At 43.5% G+C, this 9790-nt stretch overlaps 1 protein-coding gene and 1 non-coding gene across 2 annotated transcripts; one reads left to right on the forward strand and one right to left on the reverse strand.

Moving 5' to 3' along the window:
* Positions 1-265: 265 nt before the first annotated feature.
* LOC134515731 (small Cajal body-specific RNA 13) lies at positions 266-538 on the reverse strand. Its single transcript, XR_010071098.1, has one exon. It is a non-coding gene; the product is annotated as a small Cajal body-specific RNA 13 (non-coding RNA).
* Positions 539-2443: 1905 nt separating this feature from the next.
* Positions 2444-9483, forward strand: GLRX5 (glutaredoxin 5). The gene is made up of 2 exons (XM_063332727.1): positions 2444-2823; positions 8084-9483. The coding sequence occupies exons 1-2, from the start codon at positions 2505-2507 to the stop codon at positions 8266-8268; spliced, it is 504 nt and encodes a 167-aa protein (XP_063188797.1). The 5' UTR covers positions 2444-2504; the 3' UTR covers positions 8269-9483.
* The last annotated feature ends 307 nt before the right edge of the window (positions 9484-9790 follow it).

The raw sequence follows: 9790 nt of genomic DNA on the forward strand, positions 1-9790 counted from the left end.
CCAGATAACAAACAATTATCTCTTTGTTTCTAGAGTGTACATGGGCTAATTGTTTTGTGTTATCAGAAGGGAAGAGTGTTTATCCACTAATAGACTGCTGCATATTGCATAATCCAAAAGCACTTGAACATACTAAATAATTCATTAAAAAGCATTCTGTTAAGCTTAATATTATCTCACAGGCCAATCTCACAAGAAGTACAGTGAGCAACTACAAATTTTTTTTATTTAGCCCAGTACACAGACTTCAGAGAAGCTTTCTAACATTTATAGCAGTTTTTCAGTGTTTAGCAGATGTTACTCTATTTGCTAAACAACATCAGACTGCAAAATTGCTCTTACTGTTGATAGATCAATAATGACATGGGATAAGTCATTATCTCCGTGGCAACAGAATTAGAACTGTTAGAGGAATATTGCGCATGTTGCTGCTGCGACTCTTACAGGCATGCCTCGGCTTCCTCACACGGGTGCTCTCTCTGCAAGCCTGGTATGCCCAGAGTACCAACAACCAAGGGCACCTCTTGGACTACAGAGGATTAAACTACAGCTGTGGTTACATTATTCCGGTAGGAGCACATCCTCACAGGGGTTTAGTACACTTCAATTTGATGTTCTTATTTCACTTATAATTTCTAATGAACCACGTCCTTGCAAAAAGAGCTGGAATGAAACTCAGGAAGGCAAATACTACAAAGTTCTGTTCACAGACCAGCATTTTTTTTGAAAGAAGACATTTAGTTGCCTTTAAAAATATAAAGATCTCTTTCTTTTTCCTCAGTGTTCATTTAATTCTCCTCTGACTCCACAGGATCTTAAAGTGTCAGGAGTCTTTCTGCTAGATTAAAACAACAAACTAGACCACTTGGGTTATTACACTTATAATAGTCTCTGTATATCACACCAGTTAAAAGAGAAACACATATTTTTGCTTTGCAGAATTTACTGAGATTTTATCTAGCATGAACTGGGCACTTTTTTTTTTTTTAATATTGCACAATCTTGTACCATGATAATCACAACAGGTAAACCACAGAAAGCAATAACTTTTCTGTGTCTTGATTAGCATGACTGTGTCTGTTTTCTGATGTTCTGTCGAAAACAAAACGTACCTACACATAAAATGCACAATGTTCATCAACAATGTGAACTTTGCCTTTAAATTCATGATAGAAAGTCTTCTTCATAGATACATGTACTCTTAAATACTACAGCAACACTTTTTTATTCATAAGCTATTCACATGAAATGACAAACAACTGTAAGTTTACCACAATTCCCTTTGGAATGTGTTCTAATTAAATTTAAATACGAGGCAATAGAAGTGATGCCTTAAGGCAGTTTCATAGAAAATGAAAAACGAGTTGTTACTCAAGCATGAGCTGGATGCCACAAAAATCAAGAACTAGACAACAGTCTTCTGTACAGTGAAGTCAAGGTGGTCTTGTTTGTAAAGATCCCATGAGTGGAATTCTGTGGAAAAAAATTCTTTTCCTTACAAAGGCAAGCATCCAAATGGCCACTAATACACCAGAAGCCCAGATGCCAGAGCTGCAATATAAATACTCAGAAACAGACTTTAATTTGGTATTTGTAAGAGACTGTAGTTTAGCACAGAGGAAAACTTTTCAACGCTTCCTTCTACTCACGGGATGGGCCTGGCTGCTGCAGGAGACCTCCGCGCTCCGCTCTGAATTCTCGGAAAGAACCCGACGCCTGCCCGGGAGCTCAGGGGCAGCTACCTGCACACCCGGCCGCTTCCACACCACGCTCCGCACCCAGCGCTTCCCCGCCTGATGGCGGCCGGTTCCGCCCGTCTTCCAGCACCGACCCCACCCGCCCCATCCCGCTGCCAGCCCCGCTGGCTGTTCCAGGCCGCGCAGAGCTACCGGTTACTCAGGCCTCTTCCCCCAGCACTAAACGCCAGCCCCAAGGGGAGCGGCTCAATACGGCGGATGCCGCTCGGCCTGCACCCCGGCCACCCCGCGGAGCCGGCGGTAGGGACGGGAGGTATCGGCAGGCTCCACGCCCCGTGGCGGGGCGGGTAAGGGCAGCACCTCCATCCCACCGCCACCACCGCCGGCCTAGCAGAAGGTGGCTGAGGCGCGCTGGGCTCCGCTACCATCACTACGGCCGTTACCCGGAAGCGGAAGTCACGCGCTCCCAAGGCTTCCCGAGCGAAATACCGCACCGGGAGAGCCTGACTAATCGCGACGGCGGAGTGGGCGGGGATTAACGAAATCCCGCTAGATTGGCAGCTGTTCCTCCCAATGCAACTGCGGCGGCGCGGTTCTCTCCACCAATAGGAAAGCAAGGTAGCCTCAGGGTTGGTGGGCGGGCCAAGGCGCGCTGCGTCCCCACGCTACTGGCTGTCAGCACTGATTGGCGGGTGACTCCTCCTATGAGAAGGAGAAACCCCCCCACCTACCCCACTCTCCGCCAATCGACGGCGGGCGCTGGCTTGGGGCCGGAGGAGCGCGGCGGGGCCCGGCAGTCGGGACAGCATGAGCAGACTGGTGCGGGCGGCCTGGCGGCTGGCGGGGGCTACGGCCGCTGGGCGGGGCCGGGCCGGGCGGGCGCTGAGCCAGGCGGGAACCGGCACCGGGGGCGGCGGAGGCGGGGCCGAGGGCGGCGGCAGCGGTTCGGGGTCGCGGGAGGCGGTGGAGCGGCTGGTGCGGGCCCACCCGGTGGTGGTGTTCATGAAGGGCAGCCCGGCGCAGCCCCTCTGCGGCTTCAGCAACGCCGTCGTGCAGATCCTGCGGCTGCACGGCGTGGAGGATTACCGCGCCCACGACGTCCTGCAGGACCCCGACCTCCGCCAAGGTCAGCGGTGGGCCGGGGCCAGGGGTCACCTTCGGGCGCAGCCTCTGGGGCTCGCTCACAGCCTGAGGCGGTCCCGGGCCTCACCTCGCGAGGCTGAGGCGTGTGTCAGCCTTGGGCGGGGGGCGCGGGTCGGGGTTGCTTTAACGCTCCTGGGCTGCAGGGGGGTTATTGCAGCACCGCCGACCTCCCGGTGGCGCACACCACACACCCCCTCGCTTTGCTCCCTTCCTTGGGTGTTTTGTTTTGCTTTGTTTTTGTTGCGTTCTATAAGCAGGCCTAAATCACAGGGTTTGGGGGTTTACAGAATTTGAAGCGTGTCACGGAGATGCGCGGTTGAGGTGGCTTTGGCTGGATGTCCCCGTCCCCTCGCTGTGTCCCAGAGCAGTGTAGTTATCTGCAGAATGCAGCTCTGCTTGGGGGTAACTCTTGGAGATCAGGCTTTTCGTGCCACGGTGCCTTGCCTAGTTAGTAGGCACAAAGCTCCATTAAAAGACCCCTGAAGTACTTCATTATGTAGTCAGATTTTTATGTTGCCTTTCAACAGTCTGTTGAAATTTCGTGAATGGCTTAGACTTATACCACTGTATTCTGCTGGCACTGCCTGCCAGGGTTCTTTGGATAAAGTACAAAATTATGCCAGTCATTTGCACAATAAATATTTATTAATAGTTTCACCATTACTGCTCAAGTGGTAGGAGCTATTCTACGTAAGGTTATTTGCTAATTGTAGAAGGCTATTACTCTGTTCTCATAATGCTTTTCTTCTTTCCCTCTTCGATGTGCATACGTGCATAGCTGATTATTAAGGTTTTGTGTGGCTAATTGAGAAAGTTTTAAAACAAACAAAAAAAGCAATAGTATGTAGTAGTTAGTGTTGCAGGTGCATGGCATTAACAGGTCTTGTCCAGAATACGCTAAAATGTGCTTTAAATCCACATGCTGGCATGTATCAGCTGAATTCCTTCTGTATTTCTGGTGTCATCTGACTAATTCAGTTTTTCATTAGCTTTTAGCTGAAAGGCTGATTTTTCCAATCCTTGCTTGCTTTTCAGTTCACAGGTATAATAGTTGGTATGGTATAAAAACTTAAATACTGGAATTTGGGTATGATGGTATTTTGTGTTCATGAATGTTGGTTTTGTTCAAGTAAATCTCCTGCCTTTGGCAGGTGAGCAAATCATGGTAGTTTTCTAAGCTTTGTTTACATATCTAAATTTATTCAACTTATGGTTTGCTAGAACAAACTCATAAACTAAAAGGGAGGAAACAAAACTTTGAAATCGAGCCATTAGCATTTCACTTTTGGTTGAATGGGCCTTTGTTGAACAGGCAATACGTTTGTCAGTTACAATCTCTGGGGACTAGGCCATGGGAATATATAGTATTTTCTTCCTATGTAACAGGAGCATCTCCCTTCTGAGGACAGCAAATTTTTCCTCCACGTGAGCTCTGGCTTGTGCTAAGTCATCTGAGATTATTGTTCTCCTGGCTACCTGAGCATTAAATTAAAATTAGTGGTTTGATCTGGACTGTTTGGCTAAGCTGTGCTGAATGCAGTAACGGAGCGTGCACTTGCACAATATCCTGCTGGTTCTCAGGTGCTTAAAGAAGTTGTTCTGTTCTCTTCCATGCACCAGCTTTGGCACTTGTCCGACCGCACGGAGAGCCAGCTCCATTTATTAACTGGATTGCTGGGCGTGCGAGTTGAACTAGCTTCTTGTACTGTGAGGTGAGTGCCAGAGCCAGCAGCAGGGATGGACCCTTGAAGTGAAGAGTTGGGGAACAACACCGCTGCTTTCAAGGCCAGTGGGCTGTCATATTACTGCAACTGTATTACCTACTGCACCCTAAAAAGCCAGTATATGCCCTCTCTGTGGATAGCAGTCTCTGACAGAGGAGAGGGCAGGGCCGCTGGAAGCTGTAGCTCTGTAAGTTGCCAAGTGTGATTCAGCAGTGGCTGCCTGAAGGCCCTCTTAGTCTCCGCTGGGATCTGACCTCAGGTGCTGAAAAGTTACTATGCAACGCGTGACGCTTTCCTAAACCCTCTCTGTGAACGTAATCTGCACTGCACGCGTGTGGGGTTAGCGAGGGGATGCTGAGCCTTTAGCTGTGAAAATATCTCATAGATCTGATCAACTAAAGGTTGAGATTCCTGTGAGCTGGTAACCAGCTTTGTGTTTAGCTGAAAATAACTTAAATGTTTGAATACATCTGTGCTTACACCATTTATAGTTAAGAGCTGGCTGTTTGCAGGGATGGTGGTTCAGGCACGTTTGAAGTGCAGCTTGGTTTCTTTCCTGTATCTATTGAAACACCTTATTTTCAGGTGGTTATAGTTCAACTGCTGAAACTTGCCCTGCGCTAACCTATGGCAAGTTGTAAAACCAAAACAACTCCCCGACTTGCCTCTTCAGCTAAAAGCGCACTCAGATCTGTGAAACTAAATAGTTATTGCTACTTCATGTGATTTATCTGAAAACTTGAGCTTGAGGATATGCTTCCCTGACACAGATCCTTCATTATTAAAGCTTGTTTAAGAGACCTCAGCCCTCTCTTGGACTGTGTTTCCATGGCTGTTAAAGTTTCTCTGAGTTGGCTGTGCCACAAGTGATCCTGCCCTCAGCTGATAGACAGCATTAGGCTGGTTCAGGTCACTAAGGTGGCAGAGAAGCTTGGTATTACATACTGGAAAAGTGGTGGTTTAAACTGGTTTGAACTGTTGTAGTAGTCCACCATTATTTTCATTGTTGCTTTCCGTTACCTAAGTGTGGGATGCTGCCAAGAGGGTGGTCTTAATCGTTCCTCCCACCCGTGGGCTACCTTTCCCTCAGTCATGCTTGCACCAGTACTAATGAGCTTGAAAACAAATGAAAACACGCTGCTTTTCTGCAGAAAGCGTGGTGGGAGTGAGAGTGGTTGCTTGAGTCAGTCCTTTGGTGTGGCCCATCGTTCGTTAGTGCTAATGCTGGCAAGAGAGAGGCTGAGAACTGGTCACTGGAGTTGGGGAAGTGGTGTGGGAGTGCGCTGGATGCTCTTTTTGGTAGCACTTTGCACTGATTCTGATTTCACAGTCACTGTAAAGTGCTCTGGCTCAGCTGTCCAGCTGCAAACTTGATCTGTGGAGTGGGGTTTTACAAAGCAGACGGTGGTTCCAAGCAGAACCTTCTGAGGCACAGCGGGAGGTATTAAACCTTCAGGGAGTGGGGAGGAGATCCCTTGGGGTGTCTGCACCGCGCAGCCTGACTGCAGCTAGCCTAGCCCAGGCTAACTTGCCTTAACACCGCTGAAATACTGTCACTAACTGCTCTACTAAGCCGGGAATTGGTTGGCCGCTTCAGGAGGTGTTCGGTTTGTTACCTGGTTGTGCACGCAAGCATTTAAAGCAGCTTGTCCAGTACATGAAATGCATCATACAGAGCAACTAAGCTTGATTGTATTACTATTTTTATCTGAAGTTGGATAGATTCTTGAAAGTTCTATCAGTGCTTAGATGTATGTGCAATTGGGTCCTTGAAGTAAATAATTTGGTGTGAATATTGGTGTAAATAATTAAGCATTGGAATGCTTAGGTTTATATGCAGTGCCCTTGTTTCTCAATTCATGTTTAGTATTGCAGTGTCTTAATAAAATCAAACCTTATGTCTTATTTCCAGTGGTTTCTTTGAGAAGGGCTATCCTTAAGCGTGCCTTAGCATTGGGACTCAGTTTTTTCATTGCAACTGTTTGTAGGTTAAAAGATTTTTAGAACAGAGCACCTTTGAGTGCTCAAAGGCCAACGAGTGTTTAAGTGCTAAACCCAGGTTCACATCAAAACTACTAATTTCTGCAAACCATATCTAAAGAACTGAGAGGTTTTAATGAAACGCAAAGGAAGAAGTTACAGGTGGTGATGCTGGAGACTAGGTTAGATGGTTATAGATTCTTCTTGGCCTTGATTTATATGCTAAACTTGCTGTTTTACACTTTGGAAGCATTCGTTGTCCATGCACAAAATCTTGAGTCAAAATAAATCTCATAGATCATGTTGTACTTCATAGGTAGGAATGCTTTGTCACGACAAAATTTTTTGTAGATTATTATTATTTCAGTGTATTTTAAAAACACACTGGTATTTGACTAATGGGAATTATCAGCTCTTTTTCATCTTTTATGCATTAAAATTGTAATCCCATTGCATATATATATGCACTTATGGATGTTTATTAAAAAATAAAGTGTTTTAAGTTCCAATAGAGTAGGCATGATTTGCTAATATGGGTATTTTTACCTCTTCAATATTTTGAGTTTTACCTCTATTTTGAGGTAATTTTTGAATCTTTAGAGGTTAAAGTGTTTTCTAAGGGAAAGCAAATTCCCCTGTCTATATTGAAAACGTTTAAGAAAGTTGAATTCTAAGCAAGCGCTGGTGAAGTTGGTATAAGAGCATGCAGGTGCAGAACTCAACTATTTCCTCTGCTACAGAAATAATGACTTTGTTTGAAGTGTCATTTTAGAAGTGGCAAATTAGTTATTATTCTCCTTTTTATTTTTTTTCGTGATGTCTTTAAGTGCAAGTTGTGATTCAGTTTACACCAGCTGATCAGCTAATATTTTTGGATGGTCCTACCTTTGCCTTCTAGGAAGTATAGGCTTAAACTTTAATTCTGTACTTCATAATTGTGACTCGAGCTCTGTTTTGTTCAGTGAGTACTTTTAAGAGACTTCAACCTTCATGCCCCTCCCATGGGCTGTAAGGTCTGGCAATGAAAGATAAAGCAATTTGAAATTCATAAGGCTTCTAGAGGGGCAAATGTATCTTGCAATTGAAATTGCAGTAGTAAGTATAACTGTATAAGAATTTAGTAAGATCATAAAATATTTTAAAGTTCCTTTGGGAAATACAAAGGATAACTGAATGTAAACACTTCTCAATGTTTTTCAAGACTTCTCATTTCTTTAATTGATTGAAAAATCATATTTGCTTGTTTCCTTGGAGGGAAAAGAGACGTTAAATTTTTCCAGCTCCTGTTTGAAGTCAGTATAGGAGCCAACTCCGTATCTTTCAGCCCACATCTTTGAGTTGGAATGAGAACCAAACCTAGCTTTAACGTAGTTTTTCTAATAGTGCTCCTGTTACATAGATACATTTTTGCCTCAATGGGGAAGAAATGAAAATATCAGTAGTTCTGTCAGGCTGAAGCAATATATTCTGTTTAAAAACCCATTCTGTTTAGAGAGGGGGCGGAAGACCCTTTAATATTTTTATTTTTTTCTTATCCAGGAATAAAAAACTACTCTAACTGGCCTACCATCCCACAAGTATACCTCAATGGTGAATTCGTTGGTGGCTGTGATATACTCCTCCAGATGCATCAGAATGGAGATCTTGTAGAAGAGCTGAAGAAACTGGGGATCCGTTCAGCGCTTCTGGATGCAGAAAAAGAAAAAGACCAAGACAAAAAGTAAAACGAGCGAAAAAGATGCTGTGATAGGAATAAAGCAAATCTTCGCTAAGAACTTGTTACCAGTAAAGCCTTATGTACTTTAGCTCAAAGAAGGCATCTTTTTGAACTGACACTAAGTTTTATCTGTGAATGTCTGTTAGCTCATGGTAAATGTAGTGATCTTGGTATTTTGATTTATGGATATTGTGAAAATTTGAATATAACCACTGCACTGTAAAGCGTACATTTGTGGAAATTGTGTTTAAAAAAACAAAAAAAAATCACTCAAAAAACATTGAATTCTTGATTGAAGCAGGAGAAAACCAAAAGAACAAATATTTTTATGGATTTTGAGTGCGTGTTTCTCTGTTCTTTGTTACACAAACCTATGCAAACAGTGTTTGCATTCCCTTGCTCCTCTGGAAGAAGTGTTAAGTAATAGTGCATCAGTTTTGCTGTATAACTGCTGGTGATGAGACTTCCTGAGAGCCTGTAAAACTTTTGTAATCACGTATGATATAGGAGAAAAATAGTCTTCAAACAATATAGAAGAAAAAAGATTATATGAGAGTGCATGAAATATACTTTTATTCCAAAGGGTAAAAATAAACAGACTTGTACAAATACATGTATAATGGTCATTATTACTTTATAACATTCTGATGGGTTTTAAGAGATTGCTAAGACTTGTGCCTAAAGATTTTATAAAGCCTTTTCTACCTCTTGCAAAGCAGCTTTTCCCCCTGCTTATATACTTTGTGTATTGCAGTTCTGTGTCAGTGCTAAAATATGGGAATTGTTGAAGGCTTCAGTATTCTAGCTTGAAATAGTAGGGGACAGTACTTCAGTTACTACTGTAATCTTGTATTATTTGCTAGTTACTAAGTTATCTTTTTATATTTGTTGTATTTTCAAGTATTTTCTCCTGAGTGCTGTGCTTTGAAGAATATGGTCTTCAAATGTGATTAACAGATGAAATGCTTCACGTAGCTGAGTGCAGCAGAGAGGCTACTGCAGAGAGAAGTATTTGTGAAAGGTCTCTGATGTCTTCATCTAGCCTCATTTCCCTGTCACACAAATTATGTTAACCAGTGTAGCTTCACCTGTACAGCAATACTGCTAAAGTCAAAAGCTAACCAAGCTGTTTCTAAATGCAGTTTACTTTTATTAATATAAACCAGTTTGCATGTGAATTAGGCAAATGACTGGAAATAAACTGTATTTTATGTTGATTGTCTCCAATAGTTCCTCTTTATTTTAAATGACTGATGGCACTTTTGATTTGAAACTCGGAATGTTTTCCACTGCATAGGATAGAAAATGTGTTTTAGAGAAAGGAAAAATTATCAATGGTCAGGGGGAGCCAGGACTGGAACTTGTAGACGAGAGATTTGATGCAAGTTCCAGTTCTAAATCTCTCCTGTCCAGTAGAGAAACTAGACTGGTACATTCTTTACAGAATTTGCCAACCTGCTTACAGAAAGCTTACTGTATAGTTTTAATGCAATCAGTATCACCAGGGTTAAATGCAGTGAGTACATGCT

This window comes from Chroicocephalus ridibundus, chromosome 4 (assembly GCF_963924245.1).
Source record: "Chroicocephalus ridibundus chromosome 4, bChrRid1.1, whole genome shotgun sequence".
In the NCBI taxonomy this organism is placed as follows: Eukaryota; Metazoa; Chordata; class Aves; order Charadriiformes; family Laridae; genus Chroicocephalus; species Chroicocephalus ridibundus.

What these genes read in the sequence shown, in the direction of transcription:
- GLRX5 (XM_063332727.1), top strand. Translation starts at nt 2,505, where the DNA reads ATGAGCAGACTGGTGCGGGCGGCCTGGCGGCTGGCGGGGGCTACGGCC. An exon ending in GGACCCCGACCTCCGCCAAG is followed by an intron (nt 2,824 to 8,083) that starts GTCAGCGGTGGG and finishes TTTCTTATCCAG; the next exon opens with GAATAAAAAACTACTCTAAC.